Source organism: Hesperophylax consimilis, chromosome 14 (assembly GCF_061612785.1).
Source record: "Hesperophylax consimilis isolate HC1 chromosome 14, BYU_Hcon_1.0, whole genome shotgun sequence".
In the NCBI taxonomy this organism is placed as follows: domain Eukaryota; kingdom Metazoa; phylum Arthropoda; class Insecta; order Trichoptera; family Limnephilidae; genus Hesperophylax; species Hesperophylax consimilis.
Genome location: NC_142849.1, coordinates 18,334,980 through 18,358,288, shown reverse-complemented (window position 1 = coordinate 18,358,288; position 23,309 = coordinate 18,334,980). Strand labels below are relative to the sequence as shown.

At 34.2% G+C, this 23,309-nt stretch overlaps 1 protein-coding gene across 1 annotated transcript in view; it reads left to right on the top strand.

The window, feature by feature from the left end:
• The window catches only part of LOC149417989 (uncharacterized), a 90,890-nt gene that overhangs the window by 54,960 nt on the left and 12,621 nt on the right, over positions 1-23,309 (top strand). The window contains exons 3-4 of the mRNA XM_089639272.1: positions 2,283-2,418; positions 16,124-16,257. Of these exons, the coding sequence (XP_089495398.1) occupies positions 2,283-2,418; positions 16,124-16,257 (270 nt within the window). The remainder of the gene's footprint in view (positions 1-2,282; positions 2,419-16,123; positions 16,258-23,309) is intronic.

Sequence of the window (23,309 nt, the reverse complement as noted above, 5' to 3'; positions counted from 1 at the left end):
ACCAATTTACGTGTTATGTTCCCGCTGATATTGTCTCTTGTCCGTTGGTAGGTAAGTCAATAGCATTTTGACTTTATCATAAGTAGCAATCGCTAGAGAATGTTGAAGGAAAGGAACTTCTGAAACGAATTCTTTAGAGCAATGTTTTAAAATAATGTGGTTTGAAACAAGCGTATATGTTCATTTCTTAAATGAAATATTAATATGTACATATTTAAAGGTTTCGTTAACTAAAATGAAATCAAAAGCGCAAAGCTTTTTATTGCTGGAAATCGAATATTCGAAATCGTCGTCGAGAAAAAAATTGCTTTCTTTCTCATTTTAAAAGTTTCTAAATACGAATCTAAAAATACCCACGGTTACTGACATGTGAAGGTTACCGTAAAAGTCACAATTAGAGATAATTGTTAATATTAATTAATTGCAGTGGAATTGTTTATAAATACATAATATATTAAATATTCTCCAATCAAGACAAAAGCTAAAGATGCAAGATTATTTCATTTCGATGTTGTTATATCAAATCGTAGTATACTCGTATTATAGAACAAGATTTTCAAAATAGGAATCAGTTGTGTACGAGACGAGCGGCGGCATACGCATTCTGCAAACCGGAAATTGTCACACAGAGAGCCTTTCAGGGATCACTCCTTGGCAGGAAAGCGAAGTGATTCGGAGTGAATCTCAGACAATTGAATTTAGGTGGTCAGAAACAATTGTCACGCAGATAGCCTTTCAGGGAGTGATGCAGGGAAACGAAATGATTCTGAGTTATTTAAAAAAAAATGTTTTCTCTACTAATATGATCAAATATAAAATGAATAAGAAATGATGTAAAAATATATATTTCGATGGACGTAAATTTAAATCGCAAACGAACAGTTTACGTTGGAACACAGTTTTGGATATAAATTACGATTTCTACCCATAAAAACGGTGTTTTTAAGAAGTTTTATTTTATTGATCATTAAGTATGTAAGCAGGGGGTTTTTATATTAATAATAACAATTCTCTTAATGGCCTATAGTATAATATTTAAACATTAATAAGATAGCACTAAAATAAATAATCCGTACTAAAAAATTGCTGAAAATTTGGAAATTTTTTTTTTCAAAGCCGTTCTTCTCAACAACTTAATTGACAACCCTGTCATCGTCGCCACTATTACATTCCATTTACCGACTAGGAACACAAGACAAAATATAACATTCTTCACTAGTGCATACAAAATAAATAAGACACAACTCACTATGCAATAAGATGCATGGTCTAGGCAACTATTTGGGGTTACTATTTACGCTTAATTATTTTAACCTACTGACCTACCAGCGTTGCTTGGGGTTATGAATGGTTTGGGGTAAAGTGTTGAGGATGTGAGTTCTAGTAGGTATACCTACTAACTGGATCTATTTTTATCTATTGTAAATTTTAGTTATAAGTTTCTACATATGTAAATATATGTTTTATTAAGATAGTAGTTATAGGCCTTAGTCGCAAGTCTCTAGATATAAGTGTCAGACGTAAGTCACTAGTTTTAAGTCAGTAGTTCTAGTGTTTACTATTTAAGGAATATATTTGTACAGCGTCCTTGAGGTGATTTCTCACGAAAACGGCGCTATATAAATTAGCCTAATATTATTATTATTATTATCAGGAGATTATTATAAAAATTTAAGATGTTTAAAAGAAAAGTATATGTTCATATTGTAAATTATGGCACGCTAAAAAATAAACGTTTTTCGAATATTTAACTGACGATTACAAATAATGCTACATTTGAATAACGTTTACAAAAATTTGATATTTGTCGCAGGAGAAAAGTTAATTTCTAATTTTTTTTCTTAAGTTTAACAGCTCGACTGTAGATTTTCTGACCTCCATATTTTCTCCTTTCTGCAACCGGGTGAAACCTTTTTTTCCTCAAAAAGACCCTCGACACATCATCCTCAAAGGTGACATAAGCTCTGAGGGAAATTATTTTTCCTCAGCGCCTTCTATGTAGAGTTTTGTAAAAAAGGGTATTTTCGATCATAGATATACTCAACCGAAGATTAATAAGCTTTTTTTACAACATAAAATTACTGATTCGTGTTTTGAAATTTGATTCACCGACGTAGGAAATAATTATTTGTGATTTTCCTGACAACATTATCCTTCCAAAAATCTTGATCCTTGACATCTGAGCTGTTTTCGTAATTTAAGATCACAGTACCACCATTAAACTGATCCCTATGTGTTTTGAAAATTTTGTACAACGATTAATGTGTGTAATATTTCTTTAGCTTTCAGAGTCAAATTCCTCCCAAGTGATGCTGCAGAGGGTGGGATTCGCCCTTTCGGGAAACTTCAGCTGTGAAGTATCGGCAGACGCCCCCTCCTTCACCACAGCTGTGGTATCGGCCCACATGGAGGTCGTATGTACGTACAAATTTATGAATATTTATTTTGCGTTATAGATTTATTAAGGTACTCACGTAATTTGAATATATTTTAGAGTTCTTGCCTAAAATTTATCTAGAAACCTTCAAGGCAAATATTGAAAATGTCGAATTACCTAGAAACATAATTTAGCAGCACCATACGACCATACCTCTCATCATTCTGGCTAAGAACATCCGTTCTGCCATGTGGAATACAAAACAGGTCGTGGTGTTGACCCTGGTAGTTGTTTTTCGTAAGAAACAATTTATAGTATTCTTAGAGGTATGAACTGTCAATATAATAGTTTATTTTACCACTGTTACTGAAAGGGCCCCATTCTTCTTAGATTGGAGCCTTTTGCAATGCGTCTCAGAGAGTAAATTCACCTGATTTTTTTTTATTTTTTTTATATTTACTCCACACAGGAGGCCCTGAAGAAAATAATTTCCCTCAGGGCCTATGTCATCTTTGGGGATGCTGTGTGGAGGGTCTTTTTGTGGAGAGGAAGGAGTGAACATGGGTCTTGAAGAGTCCCATGTTGTAGGAGGGAGGAAACACAGAGGCCGGCAGTTCGTTCCACAGCCGAGCTGTTGAACTTAAGAACGAATCGTAGAAGCGACCCGTTCTCATGTGACAAGTGTCAACTGTGTACAAATGTTGGGCGCGCGTTTGGCGTGTATCCCGACTACGCACCGGTGCCGAAGGGATCAATGACGCTAGTTCCTCAGAGCATCTTCCATTGTAATACCGATAGAACAAGGACAGCATACCTACCTGACGCCTGTCCTCTAAAGATTGCAGTCCGTTTGTTAAGATTGGGGAATCAATCAAACGGACCGCCCGTTTCTGCACAGAGTCAAGGGTTTTTTTCAGGTATTTTGGGGCTCCAGACCAGAGATGGCTGCCAAATTCGACAGTAGGGCGCACTTGCGATTTGTACAGAGTGAGCAGTTGTGTACTATTAAAGTATCTGCGGGCCCTGTACAGTACGCCCAGCTTCTGAGAGGCCAACTTTACTCTAGCTTCGATGGAGCCCCCGTACCTGAGCTGGTCACTTATAGTTACACCAAGCATATCAATGGAAGGCCTGTTCGGAAGATTGCTTCCGTTGAAGGAGACTAGATTATCATTTGGATCCCTTTTAGACGTAATCAGACAGGATTGGGTCTTTGAAACATTAAATTCGACGAGATTATTTTTACCCCAGGAGAAAATACTCTCGAGATAACCGTCCATTCTCTGCTTCAAAGCCCTCCGAGCCGTTGGAGTTTGTGTGCCCTTTGGGGGCTTGTCAAACAAAAAGCTATCATGAACTGTACTGTCATCCGCGTAACAATGGAATCGGTGCACATGTCAAAAGGTCATTGATGTGCAACAAAAACAAAGTTGGAGACAGAACCGATCCCTGTGGGACGCCAGCATTTATGGAGTGCGAGGAAGAGGTGAAACCGTCAGCAACCGCCTGAATCGACCTATCCCTTAAAAAGTCAGCAATCCACGTACACAGGGATGCGGGAAGTCCGTAAGAATGCAATTTGTTGACAAGTCCTCGGTGCCAGACCCGGTCAAAGGCCTTGGATATGTCTAGTGCGACCGTTTGGGTCTCACCGTGACGTTCCAGGCACCGCCCCCAAACATGCGTCACATACGCGAGAAGATCACCGCACGAGCGGTTCCGCCGGAATCCGTATTGACGGTCGTTGATAATTTTGTTCTTCTCGAGGTATGTGAGCAGTTTGTCGTTGATCACACGTTCCATCACTTTGGACAGAACTGATGTGATCGCTATGGGGCGGTAGTGGGCCGGGTTGGAGCGGTCACCTTTCTTGGGAATAGGGTGAATTACCGCTTTTTTCCAACCAGAGGGCACAGTGCCACACTTCAGGGACATTTTGAAGAGCTTTGTCAAAACTGGAACTATTTCCGCAGCACACCTCTGCAATACCAGGGCAGGTATTCCATCAGGTCCACTAGCTTTGTTAACATCGAGCCCCCGTATGACGTGGAGTACATCCCGATGCCGGATCCTCAGCTTTTTCATATAGAAGCCGCAGTGAGGAACCGACGGCGGAACAGCACCCCCGTCATCGAGGGTCGAGTTTTCCGCAAACATTTTCCCTAAAAGGTTTGCCTTTTCGGTGGCGGTGTTTGCTAGTGAGCCGTCAGGTCTGGTAAGAGGTGGCAAACTGGGTTTGCAAAAATTTCGACCTATTGAGCCCGCAAGCGACCAGAATGCTCTGCTGCCATGCGGGCAGGCAGCCAGCTTTTTGCTGATCTGCAGGTCGTGTTCGAATTTTGACCTATTGATGATTCTCTTGCATTCCTTTGCCGATTTGTTGTATGCTGATCTGCTTTCGGGCGTTCGAGATGTGTTGTAGGCTCGGTAAGCCGCGTTTTTTCGTCGAACTGCTTCGGAGCATTGTCGACTGAACCACGGCTTTGTGCCCACACCAGTTTCTTTAGTAGTCGATTGTATGAAGCCATCCATCGCCGAATTGATGCCTTCACCAATCTCCTGGGCACATCTTACGATGCATTAATCGTAGGTAGTCACCGTGCATTTTTATATACAGACACTTTAAAAACTTTTCATTTGTAATATTAATCACTGCTTCTAGTGTTCTTTGTTTCTTGCACCAACATAACGACAAACTTAAATTTTTTTGAATCTTTTTATTTATTGATAAAAAAAAGTTTTTATATGTAATATCAACCTTTTAACAAATTATTTCTATTACATTAACTTTAAAACTTTAAAATACATCTAAAACTTAATCTTTATAGTATTTAGGCAAAACCCACAAATTTGGCTTCACAAATTCACAACTCTTCCAATGAGTTAGGAATTTTTAAAGTCATTTGGCTTAATTTGCCTAGAAAATTAGGTAAAAAATTAAATTATTTATCTAAAAGCCGTTTAGCACTAATTAAATCCAAAAAATGACAATTTACCTTTACAAAGTCCCAGAATATTTTTAAGACAAAGTGCTGGTTTTGAGTGTTCATTGTATTACTTTGTAATACGTGTGTAACTATGAAATATATTATCTGCCAGTCAAATCTTCATTCGTGATCCCCCAAAGCAGAGAGATAATCTCGAGCTTTGTAAGAAATAACACTAGTTGTTGTATTTAACTATTGAAGTAATCTTACCGTTTCACATTTCAAACACGTGACGTGATTAATATGTTTTTGAGAATAATTTAAGACTAAAATAATAGTAACTAATTCATAACGAACTTAAGCACTCCTGTCGAAACGTTAAGAAAACTCTAAAACAAAGTAATATCTATAATATAAGCAAAACTAAGGTGAATTTAAAGTATGCTAGTTTCGAAGTTTGTTGAGCTATAAAGTATTGTTTTAATAGAAAAGTTTAAGTATTTAAATTCCGTTGTTGATTTAGTGTTTGTTTACAACAGAGGTTCCCAAACTTTTTTGCCCCGTAGACCAATTGCCAATTTTTTTTCCGTAGACCCCCTGCCTGCCGAATATTGAATTTTTCTTAAACTATTAACGTACCATGTGATAATCATTTCTCTTTTTTGTAAGAAGATTCCCTTCCGTTGCCAGTCCACCAACCGGGTGGCGGTATAGTTCTTCTGTCTTTGCATTGTGCAGACAGGGGCGCCCTTGTGAGGTATTACACCAAATGAAAATGAAGCAGGATAAGCAACGGGAATTTCTTTCCGTAGTTGGCCCTACATGACCTCCCCCTTAAGTTCTTTGTCAGTGCTTATTCCGGTCAGTTCTTCTTTTCAAATGATATCCGATTCTTCAACGTTGCATTTCCATAATCAAAATGTTCTCAAACTTAGTTTTGAAGTCTGTGTGAAGTGCATTTAAATGTTGAACGTCATTATTACTCTAGACGTTTTTCAAAAACAAGTTGGGGAACTAGAAAAATTCGCGGCTTCCAATGTGCAATGTTTTGCGCGAATATATTAATTCTGACGAGAAAAAGAACGTAGACTCTATTTATATACCTCAATTAACAACTTTATGACATATAAAAATACAAATATCAAATAAGTAATTTCTCATTCTATTATATTTATGTTAGGTCTATAGTGTCATTTACGGAACTCCTAAATGTTGACTTGAGGTAAATGGAAGTCCGCTCGTATGTACCCCCATTTGAATCTCGTGGACCCACAATTTTTTTTCTCGCTGACATAGACCCCAGCAAGCCGATATCGACCCCTGGGGGTCCATATAGACCACTTTGGGAACCTCTGGTTTACAACAACCGCGGCACAATGAGCAGTTAATTGCCTTGAAACTCTCATTCGTCAATTATTAACACCAAATATATTTTTCATTATTCTGTACATAAGATGTACAATTTCACCAATCGTCTAAACAACATTCTTTTTTCGTATGAAGCAGATACTTTGTGATGTGACATAATAATTAAAAATAATAACTTAGGCCGGGTCGTTTCACATAAATTTGAACAATTCATTCAAATTTAAGTTAATAATTTAAATGTACCTGCTGTGAAACAACAGTCCCTTAATGATATATTAAACAGCTATGATCTATGATATGATATAACTTTAATTTTAACTTTTAGTTTTATGAATTGTTCAAATTTTGTGAAACAACCGGTCCTTAGTAAACACAACTCATATTTTATTTTATTTTTTATATGTAAATAAATATATAAATATATATTTTTTTTGTAAAAATATCATATTATATTTATATTTAACAAAAAGGCTAAATCTCGGTGATTCCATTTTCTGGTTTTCTTAGATCTGTTTGATTTGTAAAATAAACTTTGCTATAAGCCAAGCTTTAATTCAATGCTCTTAAAGAGTAATATTGGGTTTTTATTATTTATAACTTATTTTAAATTTGTTTCATTCCTTCATTTCAACTCTTCGGCTTTGTACTTGAACATTTATTTTATTAGTAACTGATAGTCATTCACACTAATACTCATTGTAAATTGAAACTGTTTTCAATTGGTATAATTAAACGAGGATTTACAGAATTGAATTAATTTACCATCAGTTCAAATTATCAAAATATTTTCCATTTGAAAGCAATCCTGAATCCTGAATGGAAGTTTTCAATCGAAGATTTATACTCGTATATTATTATAAAGGTTTCAAATAATATTAAATGTCAAGTTCCTTTTGCAGAATCGTTGCTGTAATCTATTCTATTGAGATAGTTTTATTAAACAAATAGGGTTTCGACTTTTTAATATCAATTAATTTACTTAAATTTTATTTTAGATTACAATTAAATTGTATAATTTATTTATTTAAGACTCAAAAAGTAAGTTTTAATACAAAATGATATATTCTAACTAAACGCGGCATCTTTCTAGAATCTGGATAAAAATATTTTTTTTTAATCGAAATAACGAAGATTGACTACTTGTTGTTTACATAAATAATAATCCAACAACATCTTATCGACGCCATGATACTAGGAATTATCTCCAAAAAACAAACGTTTTGTTTATCTTCGTGTCCTGGAATCATTATTATGATACTACCTGTGTATATATTACATTTGGATGTTTAGGTACATTTTCCAGATAAAACAAGGCCTTATTAGCAGATACAATCCAAGAGGTCGTTATTAAGTTTATGAAGAATATATTGTTGACGTTTCAGAAATAATAAGATGCGGCGTTATGTGCGTATTAAATGTTTTATTATTTCAAAAATAACCACTAATTGATTCACAGAGAGTTCCACACGGATCTGATTGAGGCCCTGATTCGTATAAATACCATAGAAACAATGATTAATATCAACTTTATTAATAGTCCTGCTATCTTTGCCACTATTAAACTCCATGTGCCGACTAGGAATACAAGACAAAATATAACATATTTCTGCAATACATACACAACTAACTATCAGACTCACTCACTGAACAATAGGATGCATGATCTGGGCAACAAGCATGGGGGTGCTATTGATTTATTTATTGACTCCATTTTTAGAATCAAGCATTAGCTATACCAACACTTTGTCGAATCTTACAAATTAGAGTAGCGTTGTTAAATTAGTTTTAATGATTTGTCTTATATGTCGTGTTGTTGTAATGTCTTTTTTACTTTATGTTACTCATACCTTTTTCTAATATTGCTTAGTATTTAATTTTTTTTTATTATTTAGTTTTCCTTTTTTTAATCATTTCTTAATATATTCTCAATATACTTGTAATAACAATTTTACAACTGTGGATTTTGTACCTACTTTACAATGGATTACATCTGATTACTGTCAGTATCTCCTGTTTAATACAGACATTCTTCTATTTACACTGCATCATGTATCACTTTTATGTAAAAGCCTTTTTAGGCGTATATATAAATAAATAAATGGCACAGGGTAAAAACATAACACGAGGCAGAATCAATCTTTACGTCTCCAATTCCAAAACGAAATCTTTACCTAGTCACCTAGTCACTCTAGTCAGGAACAATAAAATGTTCATCCAAAACAATATTATGAATAATTTTTTGCCGATTATTTCCAAATGTTTACTTTTAAAGTTATTTCATCCCTGGGTGACGCGCTCAGGTGCCAGATCCCCTAATTAGCTTCATCCCTCGGGGCCAGCGTGGGTGTCAGCCATTCAGGGCGACTGGTGGGTGGCGAGTCGAGGGGTGAGTGGGTTAATAAAAAAGAAAAGGTGAACCTTTTCGAAGGGGTCGTTGTAATGTTAGCAGGGATACAGTTTTAATTTTAATACTAAAATATTCAACGCTTTTGTTTTCATACATATTATTTCTTTCGGAAAAATCTGTTGAACTCCAATGTGACTTGCTAACCGCCAAATATAGCTTAGATATAGAAATTTACGGTGAAAACAAAATACAGTTGTTTTTATTCCACGTTTGAATGTTTTCAAGGGGGGATGAAAAAATACAATATAGATGAAGGTGAACGAAGTGGGTAGAAACAGGATTCTTAAATGAATAAAATGTTTCATTTAATGTTATAATGAAAGTAGAATTTGATAGGACAACCCGGCAACAATTATTTTTCGTTACAAAGTTGAATTACTTAATTTTTTGTATCGAAATAACGATAAAAGCATTGTTTGTTCAATTAAAGAGAGAAATGAAGAGCTTTTTTGAATATTTTTAAAAATAATTAAAATTGTAGCTAGTTTTAAAGATTCCTGAAAGTATTACACATATAAGTACTTCCCCAAAATCAATACGTTAATTTTTGACCACGACGCCGCGACGCGTCGGTTAGGTCATACCGGTCATCTCTTGAAGATAGATAATTAGTTAAATCTAGATCATTGCTTCTGAAACTAACTGGAAATCGCGGTTACAATTACCCTAGAGACTGAAATATTAATTATAGAACCAACAATCTATCTAGGTATATATATAATCTAGGTACTCATTTTGTCATAACACATAATGTATTAATAAACACACATTAAATAATATGGTTGGGTTTTGCTTCATATTTTCCTCATATTATTTTCATAATAACAATAACAATATTTTGTTGATTTGTGTGCCGATAGTGTAAAAATTAACCTCTAGACACCAATAAATATATTTACGTGGTGCTTGTTAGATTTAAGTATCTTTTTGTAGTAGTTATCTTATTATCAAGGCAAACAATAGTTTCTTTCAACAGCTGATGCTGTATGCTGCAGTGGTTCCATTATAACTCAACATAGTGACAATTCAACACACTTTCAAAAAGTGATAAAAAGACATTAGAAATGATAAATTTTTTTTTTTAACCTAACCTAACCTACATAACCCAGTTAATAAAGTTTTTCTTTAATCACTTTCCATGACTTTATATAACTTTTTAAAGATGTAATGAATTATCATTGTGATGATTTATCCGGTCACCGCTGCAGTAGCTTTCGAGTAATATTGATTACTACTTTTTGACCGCTCGCAACAGTCGCGGCGTTGTTGGAATAAAAAAAGTACTTTAAAACTCAACTATAATCTTGACAGGATTTAGTGATTTAGTGCGTTTCTTGGGCTTTCGTTCGATTTCAATTACGATAGGATTAAAAGGAAATTTTTTGAGAAAAAAAATATTTCTAGAAAAACAAAATTATTTTGTAAGATTCTTGGATTAAGGGATTCTGTTTTTTTTCTAATTTGCGGAATCGAAACCATTTGAAACACCGGTTATCCTGGTGAGACAGCACTGATTGGCTCCTATGGAGCAATCAACTTGTACTTGAGCCGGGTGAATTTTAAAGCTATCTAATTCGCACGCCTAAAAGAAAAATACCAAAGTTCTCGTAGTTCTGAAGTACTCTCTGCGTGTCTATCTTGCTTCATACCACAGAAGTATATCACTATTACAATTTTTATGTTATAAATAGGTACATTTTTTTTACCTGATGAGCAATAAAACATTCAAGAAGGGTTATGATCAAACTATGCGTATTTAAAATCCTTTGTGATACCGTGTTGTCAGTTCACTACTCTACGAGCAGGTTTTAAAGTAAATTTAAAAATAAAACCAGCCCGTAGAGTAGTGAGCTGGCAACACGGTATCGCACAGACGTACTTAAACACACATTTCATCACTATCAATAACACATCTGCCCTGATGTTGGACACTGTAACGTTGTCCGAAACGATAGCTAAAGAAGGAGTTAGCCAAACTCGGCATAACACCCCAATAACAAAAATACTTTTGGCCGTGAAAATCTTAAATCATATATTAAAATTCACAAATGATTGGTCCGCCCATGGGAGTGATTGGCACTAAACGGGTTAAGTGTAACCAATATTATATAACTGACAGAAAATTATTTTAGTCTATTTAAGTTAGACCGCTCTACTCCTAGTTCCCAAACAGGCCTATTAATTCTATTATCTGTTTTGAAAGATTTCACCTGACAAGCTTACGCTTTGACCGCCATTGCTTGCATGTTTGCGAAAGATTTTGTGAATTTTTTATTAATTATTTTTACGTCAAACGAAGAAAAATTGAAGTGACGATACTATACTATAGTACTATTATATTATTAAACATTTTTTTATGTTTGTATAAAGTTGTGTTTTTAGAGTTCACAAAAAACATTTTGGGAATTATTTTTTAAAAATTAAAATCCGTTATATATCTGCTTTCTAAAACATTATTTCATATTGGGATACAATAAAAAACAACGAGTTTATTGGAAAATTAATGTCAGTTGCTTTTATTTTTAAATAAATCATTCATAAAATTAATTTCATATAATAACTTGACCTAACCTTGACATAACCTAGCGTTTTAAAGCTAGGGGTACTTTTAAGTAAACAAATTGTTTGGACGATAATTTCTCTACTACAATAATATGAAATTAGAAACCAGGTAGCAAAAATAGTTATGTGTTTAGAATTTAAAAAAAATAACAATTTTTTCATACTCCGTTTTAATTTTGACTTCTTTTATAGAATTTATTGCATCATCTATTTCCCTACTTCCAAATAAATAATTATGTCATAACTCATTTTTTATAGTAGGCCATGTAGCTATCCCGGATAATCGAAAGCCTATCTCAATACGTAATAGTATTCAAACGTCCTCCCATCCCCGGCTAAAATATTCAAGTATCAGACTTATTATTATCAACCTCACCGGGGTAGACCCGGGCATTATATCACGGTTTAGGGTTGAGATACATAATTAAAGCAAGACCAATTTTAGGTAGATTACTTGCCCTGATAAGTAAGTGTCTATATAGGTAGTAGATAAATACATAGTCATATTGTAACGTTGGTGAAATAATAGAATAACAGAGTATATAAAAATTATTAAATTTAAAAATATATATTTTGTAAAAATAAAATTAGCAGTGTTCAATAATTATCTTTTCAGACATATTATTTTTTCTGGCGTACAAAAAGCCTGAAAGTATTAAAATACTAAAAAAAAATTTAAAAAATACTACCATCATTATAAGCGAAAAATTATACCTATATAATGATGGAGGCTTAAGCTAGGAAGTAAAATTAAAAAAAAATGGTTATCTCAGTTACCAACGTCACATTTATTGCGTTGTTATATAATTCTTCGGGCGTATGCTAAAATCACCATGATTTTGGATCAGTTTTCAGATCTGCCCCCTTTCCCAAATTCCTTTGTGTAAAAATTCTTATGATTTTGTTGTTTTCACTAGAGTCAATAATGTAACACGTGTTTGTTTGGAGCATACAAGTGTGGATAGTTATTATGTGATTAAAACCTTACAATTTACAAACTTCAAGATCTCTAGTTCCTGATTTAGCCCTTAACTCCTTGTCTTTCGTCCTAATCCATGAACAATTAATTATACACGAGAGGACAGATCGGTTCCTTGAATCCACTTCTTGTGAATATATCTGGTGCTGGTAGTCGAAAGATTTAAGACCTATTAAATTATAGATATCTTTAGTTGCAACCCCGTGAGATCTCTCGAAACTGTTAAAAATCGAATTTGTACTTGAAAACAGTAATTTTATTTTTAATAGTATTTTATTCTGTTACTTAAGAGATTTTTCAACTAAAAACATGTCTTTAAAAGATTGAATGATTTAAAGAAAACAATAGTAAGTATAATTTATTTTCGAAAGTTAGATTTTGTAATCTTACCTGTAATGGAAGGGTTTTCAAACTACAAATAATTGCGTTGTTAACCTCTAAATCTACAAAGACAAAGCTCACTCAAATGTTCTGCCGCGACAAAAACACTGAACTTCTATTATGTAATCATTGATGACTATATCGACTCTCAAACGAATATTTCTAACGGAAAAAATATGAAAATTTTATTTGCTGCTATTTTTCTGTATATTTACAAGAATCTTCCAGAACTAATTGCAATCTTGACAGTGTATATGATAAACAATAATACAGGGTTTTCCAATACGAGGTATTATTTTGAATAGCCCGCTATTTCGGTAGATGTTACTTTTGAAGCTGTCATTTTTTAACATTTGACAAGAAGAAACTACGCCATTTATAAAAATGGAACGATACACGCTTCAACAACGCATTTAAATTATTAAAATTCACTTGAGTGAATCAAATGCAAATCACCTTGAGTGATGAGGCTCATTTCCACCTCGGTGGCTTCGTCAACAAGCAAAATTGTCGCATCTGGGGCTCGGAAAACCCAAGAATTACTGCTGAAAAGCCTCTCTATCCTCAACGTGTGACTGTTTGGTGCAGTTTATGGTCCGGCGGAGTCATTGGATCTTACTTTTTCGAAAATGAGGCTTGAGCAACAGTTATGGTGAATGGATTGCGCTATCGAGAGATGATTACTGATTTTTTATGGCCGGAATCGGATGGTATTGATCTGGAAAACGTTTACTTTCAACAAGACCGCGCTACGTGCCACACAAGCAACGAAACCATTAATCTTTTACGATTGAATATCAATATAACACCTTTTATTGGAAAACCCTGTATTTTGCGACATCCAATGACTTTTCTACATGTCTAGTTAAATCAATCACTACTCATCAAGAATCTAGAAAAGTTTGACATAAAGAAAAATACTCTGAAATAGTTTGAGAGTAATTATTTATGAAATAATTAATTTCATAAGCAATTTTTTTGACTTCGACTTAATTGTAAGTAATTGCATTGCAAATAAGCGTTTTTTATATTATTTTTAAACGATTGGCAACACCGGATCCAGGGCAGAGTTCCGCAGTGGTATTAAGATTATTGTTTCCGTTTCCGCTCACTTCTTGTAGAAGCACAGAATGCTTCAACGATTGGTAATATTTCATTGGTATCTAAGATGATCCTGCTGGATGAAATAATCGTAGGTTATAGTTTTAGTTAACATCCCGGAGTGCAATGTTTGCCTACCAGTTTATAGTTGGAATTGGAGATTTGTGCTTATGTTGAAAGAGCCAATCAAATTAATAGCGGTTCGTTTGAAATCATATGTCGGGTTTTTGACTACCCGATGTTAGTGACTGACATCGCAGTAATCCGATAGTGTGCGCTTCAGTATAAGTAATATACTATTTCTGGAATCGGGATCTCGTTATTCCGCGGCTGTTGTGTTCCTTGTGATGTGTGATGCTTTAAAAAGCCATTTAGCTGTTTTGGGATTGGATTTATCCTTGGAAGGCTCACACGGGGCCTAATAATGGATGAACTCTGGGAGGTGATGCCCATGGGTTCTATCTCAACGTTATCTGCTCGCCTGACGGGACCCAACTACTCCGAAGGTCTTCAAGAATCCTGCAATGTTGACCTATATGTTACAAACTGCACCGCAGTGGGAGGGATGGGTTCATACATTGGTCACTACTGGATATACTGATCTCCGGAATTCTACCCACCCCTCATACCTTTTTTCGTTCCAGAACTTCCTCTCTTTCCTCGATGTTTTATTCAGGGCATCCTGTGTGGAGCAAATTTAAAAAAGAATAAAAGACTAAAAAAAAACATTTCCCTCAATCATATCATGCCGATATTTTGCTGAAGCCTTTTATTTTAAGACAGGAAATATTATTCCTACCAAATTATTGTACAGTTGACATAAATAAATTGTTTATGGACACATTTTTATTCTACCCTTAACCCATTCTTTGTTTGTCAAGTAATTTCACACCCTTTTTTTGTTATTATATTGTATTAAACCATCCAGGTATGTAAATTTTTAGTCCTTATGCCTATTTTATAATTTTTTTTTTTTTAAATTTATAATAAAAATGTGTAGCATGATTTTTTTAATAACGTAATGAGTAAAACCTCAAATTGGATTATTTAATCATTGACGATAGTATTAGCGACTGTAAAAAAATTCGAAACAGAGAAATCTGAAAATGATTCGGTCACATCTAAGAATTGAACCCAAAACCCACTTGTTTGTTAATCTTACCACAAAATGCATTTTTTAAATTTTTTTTTATTGTTGATACATTATTTTACAATATTTCATATTTTAATTCAGTAATGTTGGCCTCACTGGGTAGTTTACCCATGCTGAGGCCCCCATTTTATAATATAAGAATTTATACATTTAAAAAAAAAGAAAAACAGCATTAAAATAAAGATAAATTTAAACTAAAAATAAAGATTAAAAATTAAAATATAATTATCACACTAAAAGAAAAATATTAAAAGAAATTGTAAATTGGCATTTATAATGATTTATGTGTTTGTGCGTGTTGCGTGTTAAAAAAAAATTGCATTAAAACTCAACTATTGAAAACATATTTTATTCCGGTCTAAATTCATTACTTACCAAATAAATTTGCTAAATGGTAAATAGCTAGGGGCCAATGTAAATCATTATTGCCATTGTATGTGATTTATTAATTAATTAAATTCCCGTTATTTGCAATGTAAGCATTTCTCTAAGTAACTGATGAAAGGAACCGATGAGGACGGGGTTAATGAATTTTCTTAATTCTAAGAAAATTAATATTAACCCCTTACAGCACTGTGGGGTCTAATTCTACCCCACCAGGAATAAATTTTTGGGTAATTACTAGCTGTGCAAATGCAGTAACCGCACTGTTGCCCTAATTTTGTGACGACTAAATGGGTAATTTTGGTATTTACCTAATAAAATTTAGGTACTTGAGATAGATATAAAAAGAGAATAGGAATTAATAAATATAGAAACATGGTTTCGAATGATTTGTTCTGCATAAGGTTTAACGTTCATGCATTTTATTTGCTAATATGTACTAAGAATTTTCTAATAATCCAGATACTTTGTTAATATGTTTTAGCTGTACCGCCGGGTCCTCCGATCATAGTGACAGAGCGCCCCCAGTACGACCCAGGAGACATCCTGAGGGCCAACTGCACGGCGCCCCCCTCACGCCCCCTAGCGAATCTCACTTTCTTCATCAATACCATGCAAGTAAGTCAAGGGAAATTTTATTTATTTATAGTGATGTGTGAAATAAAGATGGTGGTATATCTACGCATTCTACTTTCCACTTGCCACTTTATAACACTGCTTACATCATGTATCTGGCAGTTATACCAAAAGAGTTATAAAGATTTTATAAGATCGTATCGTTTTATGCCATAAGGTACACAAAAATACTATATTGCTATCAATGTATTAGAAAGCGTAAAAATACCTTGGGAATTCAATTTAACATAAGTTAATTATACTTAGAGTCATTAAACGTAAGCTACTATGAAGTTCCAAAGAAGGGTTGTGATGAAAATCACCTGGAATAATTAATGTGTGTTTTAAAGTGTCGGAGTTATTTTCAAAGACAAATAAATAATGAAATTCTTTGTTTAGGAAGTAATTCCAGGAATCAAACAAGAAGAATAATAATTTTGAAATACCATTTAATTATTGGAATTCCTGAAGCGTTTCTCATTAAGAAATTTCCTTATTTCGAAATGTATAAACTCATTTTCAAACTGCAAACATTCACCTGTTTTACAAGAAGTTCCGGATTATGTAAAAGGGATGCAAAAAAAATTGAAGATTAGGTTACATTTCTTATTTTTATCTTTCTAAAAAATAATACTATCTCACTGGAAAGATTACCATGTTAAAAAAATAGTGTATATGTATTGTGAACGTAAATATTTTTATTCAGGTACCTACTTAAAGTTTACAGATGATCGCAACTAGAGTGGATGAGAACAAATTATACAGTACTACACGGATGCATTACTTGCTTATAGAGTATTTTAAACTTATTGAAAGCTTTAGAAAAAAAATGTAGTTAAAATAATGAAAGTCAATTTTGAATACAATAGAAGAACAATCTTTTCGAATAGCTCTAACAATATTTTTCAATTAAAATCCGATCAAAGTTTACACATATAATTTGTAATAAAAAAATTTAAAAAATTTGCCCATGGAAGACTGGCGTGTAATTCATGTAATTATGTACCGAGGGACCATTTCATAATGAAACAAGTTTCTGAACAAACCATTGCACCGAGAAAAAATATGTCGCATAGGAAAAGGAGAGGACAATTCGATTTTTAGTCCTGGTTTATTTCTCTGCCTTTATCTCGGATTGCGCAGCGGATTAAAATGCATTATAGATTATTATTTACGCGGCCGATTTTCAACTGTGGCAAGAGGTGGGTACACAAGGAACAAGGTTGGTTTTGTGGATCACGGGAATGCAACAATATTTCCCCCAAGTACAGCGGTTTGTGTCTATAAATGAGAGTGGTGTATTTGGTGAATATCGTAACAAAGACAATATGCTGTTTCTCAGCGACGTTTGAATTCTGAAGTTTAAATTATGCACCAATATAAATCATAATTTTGTGTTGTTCGGTTAAACTCTAATTTCGCAAACTGTATATACAGTGCAAGTCAATTCATATTCTACTCTAGAATATAAAACCCATGTGGTGGGAAAATTGTGTGCATAATGTTTCATAGACGATATCAATTATAACGCCAGATTAATATCAGCCTCACTGAAAATGTTATAATGTTGCTTAAATTCACTTACCGATCTATTATTTTCGTAAAAAAGTACACAACGGAAATACTTTCGTATTTTGTAAAACAGATTTCGAAAACTTAACATATTGTAAAATAGCATCCGGAAATATGAACGATTGCTATTAGACAATAAAGATCAAAACTCTCTTCTGTCACTTGGGTGCATATTTTCAGAAACATCGGTTATTTGGAGCATACACAATTAAAGCGCGCATAACGAAAAAGCCACGAGCAAAATTTTGCTAGGTTCAAGGTCAAATAAATAAACGCATATTATTTTATCGTTTGGAAAATTAATCAAAATTTATTAAATAAAACTTTGGTGTTTTATAAAACAAAACCTTTAAAATGCATGAAAAAACGCTGCGCTGCGAAGGCGAAAATTTTTCTACAAATTCTTTAAGTATTTGTAAAATAAACTCATTATTTTTAGCGAAGCATGAAATGTGCTCGCGAGCCGCGTATTGCTCGTCACTGATCCAGAGTTTAGTAAAAGATAACATACTCTCTATAAATCCTTCGTCAGATCTTACGCCAGGTATACGCAGAAAGAATAAGTTTAAGAAGTCATTACAATTTTAATGGTTTTTCGTGAATTCCGTACATGGATAAACTTTCAAGTTGATAATTTCCATTTTATTTTTGGGTTTAAATTTTTTGTATGTACACGACTCTAAGTGAATTATACTTATACATTTGCTTCGAAATGTAAGGCTAGACGATTCATCCTGGCTTTTATATGCCAAGGTTAATTTGTTTCCCATGAAGCCATATCGAAAATTTTTCCATCTTTATTTATTTGAATTACGAATTTCGAACATGAAAACCTAATAATATTTTAGGCATATGAGAAAACTTTTGGCTCTCTATAAATTTGTGCGTAGGGTTTTTCTTACAAGAAGTCTTATTGAAGAGTTTTCTCTTAAGGAAGGTCGCAAATCAGGAGAATCAGTTTTGTGTTTTTCTCAAGGATAATGTCTTTATTTGATTGTAGTCTGAAGATGCTTTGAGAAACTTTCATCATTGATCTCTTAGGCACCGGTGCAAATTCGGGAAACACGCCAAACGCGCGCCCAAAACTTGTACATTGTTAATATTTGTCACATGAAAACAGGTCGTTTTTAAGACTCGTTTCTCAGTTTAACTGCTCGGCTTTGGAACGACTTGCCGGGTTTTTTTTTCACCCTCTTACAACATGGTCACTCACATAAAGACCATCCACATGGCGTCCCCGAAGATAACATTGACCCTTAGGAAAATCATTTTCCTGATGGCTTTCTGTGTAGAGTTACCTACTGTAAAAAAATTAAAAAATTTATAAAATAATGGAACACTCGAAAAAAAACTAGGTTTTAAATTCTATAAATTTAGTGAGAAGTTGTGTTACTAACCCTGGTGTATAACAGCGAGGCTAAGAAATAGCACAGAAAGGGGCGAAGATGGTTGAAATAAAAGAAATAAGTTTTTCGATGCGTATACAAATATGTGCTATAACCATGCTAAGAATAGGAGGATAGAAACGTAATGATAAAATTCATGAACAAGGCTTACTCTTTACAAAATAACAAGATTACGAAAGGCAAACTTAGACGGTTTGGAATTGAACTACCAAATACCCTACCTAGATCCAAATTTCGTCATGTGTTGAAAAAGCAGAAGAGCATGTATGGTAAGTTGAATTGGTGAGATTGACGTAAAGAGAGTTTAATGGCGTTCTGTTCTCTCTGCAAACACCAGTACAAAATGATGTCAGTTGGTTTCTGTAAGAACTAAATCTAAAAAGTGCAATAAACATTCTTATCTGATAAGTATTTTTTTTATTCGAGCCAGTAAGACTGTGACATGCCTAATTGTATTATTTATTACTTAAAAGTTCACATTTTTACCAGAAATATTTTGATATTGCTATACTTCTAAATATACAACAAAGTAGATTATAAAACACACAAAATAAGTCATAACGAATCACGAAAAAAAATCAAGACAATCCTTGGAATTTTCAACAGCGACATGAGCAAATGATGTGAAAAGTGTTAGTCAGTCGTAACCGCTATCACCAGTCCGTACCAGAAGTCGAAGCCTTGTTTCCCTTAAATTTCGCCCATTTTCAATATCCAGTGTTGAGGGTTGAAGTATGCCACTTTATTGACGTGATATTTATATTTAATGCGACGCCACGTGTCATGTGCACGGATTCCGAGCACGTGCCCTTTACCATCATCCCTCCCGGCCATCCCCCACTCTCATAACTCCCGGATACCTAACTCCAGATGAGCCCAACCAATCAACGAAGACTCAACTTGGAGATTATATTATGTGTATTCTCAGAAATAAGAAACATGGACAATTAAGTTAACTTGTACGTGATGGCAAAGAGCGATTTCAATTTCAGCTCTTGGTAAGTTGAAACAACATTTTCCTGCTGAAAATTCATGTCAGAATTATTGGATAATCACATTTTCATAACAGTATATTTCTTAGGCTTGGCTATGAATTTTGATCATAGTCTTTGGATGAATGGCTTCGTATTACTATCTCAGATTAAAACAGGTCTTGTCATAGGAAGAAAATCCAAACTGCGCCTCTGTTTTAAATGTTATTATAATTTATTTTTCGCAATTCTGTAAGTCAATCAAAAAATAAAACCTAAAGAAATACTGATTAAATGATCTTATTTCTTAGTAATTATGAGGCATATTACTCGTTTTTCTTAATATCCATTTTCGAAAGGAGATAATATAGTTCGCTAACCAGATTATTAAATTATTGACCAGACTGATTTTACTGTTCAACGAAAAAACTTGTACAATACAAACTCCGCTAATATATCCACAACAAATTAGTGAAGAATGAAAAACAAATGTACAAAAAAATAAAACAGCGTGGTGATGTACGTAGCAGAGTTGAAGGTTGTGTGTTTGCAAATAAGTAAATGTAACAAATCAAAAAATATATTTCATAGCAGAAGACTTTGTAATAATGTATTATAACCAAGATACCCACTAGGGGAACACATTCACATATTGTGTAAAAGAAAATAATAAAAAAAACAGAATTTACATTACCATAAATTTTGTTACATTTATATCAAATAACTATATCTTTACTTCCTATGATGATTGACACATTATTAAACTCAAAGATTCATAACTTACTTTATTCAAAAAATGTTCCGTTTCAGAAACTACTATATACGTCAAGATTTTGCGAAGTTTTAAAAATTAAGTCGACGCGTTGACACTTCAATCTATTTCACGCTGGTAGGTCTAATCACAACTGTCTTTTTTTACATTTGGGAGTTTCAATACTTCGACAAACTCTTAAATACTAAACAATGGAAAAAAATGTTTTTTTTTATTCGTCCGCGAATTATTTAAAGCGAATGTTTGTATATTCCTGTTTTGGTTTTCTATTTTGTAACATAAAAATGTTGAAGATTTTTTGAGATCTCTAAATACATATCATCATTAATTAACTGGAAAATACAGTTTTTTTAATTTCTTATATTAACCCCACAAAGGAGGCCCTATGGAAAATAATTTCCCTCACGGCTTTATCATCTTTTGGGATTTTAATTATTTGTTTTTGGGGTGTTATGCCGTGTTGCGCTAACTCCTTTTTTAGTCAACGTTTTGGACAGCATTGCAGTGTCCATCATCAGGGCAGATGTGTTATTTATGCTATAACACATTGTTGTTTATGTTATAACACATCTGCCCTGATGATTCTTCGTCGAACGTCACAGCGGTGCTGCCAAGGTCTGGTATCTGTGAGAGGATATTGTGTCAGCGCTTTGTTAGCAGCAGACACATACCTGGACGGATGACGAACCTCGTGCTGGCACTGTTGGTGGACTCTTTCGCTGCAGCAGCTGGACCAGTTTCCTTACCACCTGTGATTCTTGCTGCAGAGTCTCCATCTTCTATCTTCGTGTCACCTGTTTCTGTACTTCATTTTACTTAACTTAAATTTAGTTTATTTTTTTTAATATTTATATTTTTTGTAATACCTGCATCAACTGTAAAGCGCCCCTGAGGTGATATCTCACAAATGCGGCGCTATACAAATTGTCCAGTAAATAAAATAAATGATGGACACTACAATGCTGTCCGAAACGTTGGCTAAAGAAGGAGTTAGCGCAACACGGCATAACACCACAAAAACAAAAAAAATAAATACTTTTGGCCGTGAAAATCTTAAATCATATCTTTTGGGATGCTGTGTGGTGGATCCTTTTTAAGGAAAGAAAAAGGTATAACGGATGGGTAGTAATCTAGGGATTAGGTCTAGTCCAGTAGTGACGAACACCTGAATATATCCCTCCCACTGCGGCGATGGTTCGAGAGGCCAGTTGGATAAGTCATAGGATCTGCCCAAACGAGCCTCCTCCGATCTGGCATGCCCCGCAGCTGTTGGTGATCCTGAATACACCTCACCCGATGAACCGGGCACACATGTTAAATTACCTAACGTAGCGGATCACTTGGGGTGACCTATGGCACAGGTGTTGGTTATACAATTAATGGTACCCGGGGTTGCGGTACCCAAATTGTGAATTGGATGAAATCAAAATTTCTACCAACTGTATAAAAGACCAAAAATAGGAAACTCAAATAATTTTCTTGTTCTCTCCTTCAACATTCTAGCTGTGGTATGATTTGCCGACTGTGCTTTCCAATTTTTACTTTTTGTGTATCATCAAAAAAATTATCAGAAACATTAAAGGCGTTTTTTTCTTAAATCTCTGAATTGCTTATGTAACTATTCATTTAGTTGTAGGCCATCATCGGCAAAGCACCTTTCCATTTAGTTGTAGGCCATCATCAGCAAAGCAGCTTTCTATTTAGTTGTAGGCCATCATCAGCAAAGTAATTTTCCATTTAGTTGTAGGCCATCATCAGCAAAGCAGCTTTCCATTTAGTTGTAGGCCATCATCAGCAAAGCAGCTTTCTATTTAGTTGTAGGCCATCATCAGCAAAGCACCTTTCCATTTAGTTGTAGGCCATCATCAGCAAAGCAGCTTTCCATTTAGTTGTAGGCCATCATCAGCAAAGCAACTTTCCATTTAGTTGTAGGCCATCATCAGCAAAGCAGCTTTCCATTTAGTTGTAGGCCATCATCAGCAAATCAGCTTTCCATTTAGTTGTAGACCATCATCAGCAAAGCAGCTTTCCATTTAGTTGTAGGCCATCATCAGCAAAGCAGCTTTCCATTTAGTTGTAGGCCATCATCAGCAAAGCAGCTTTCCATTTAGTTGTAGGCCATCATCAGCAAAGCAGCTTTCCATTTAGTTGTAGGCCATCATCAGCAAACAGCTTTCCATCTCTTGGTACGGTTATTGATACCCATAATTCCCAATGAGCAAGCTAACGGATTATTCTCCTCATAGAGTCCATAAAAATCAAGCCCTATGGATAGTTTATATTAACCTATCAGTTTATTTTTTTTTTGCGAACAAACAGTTATTACGTGTAGTG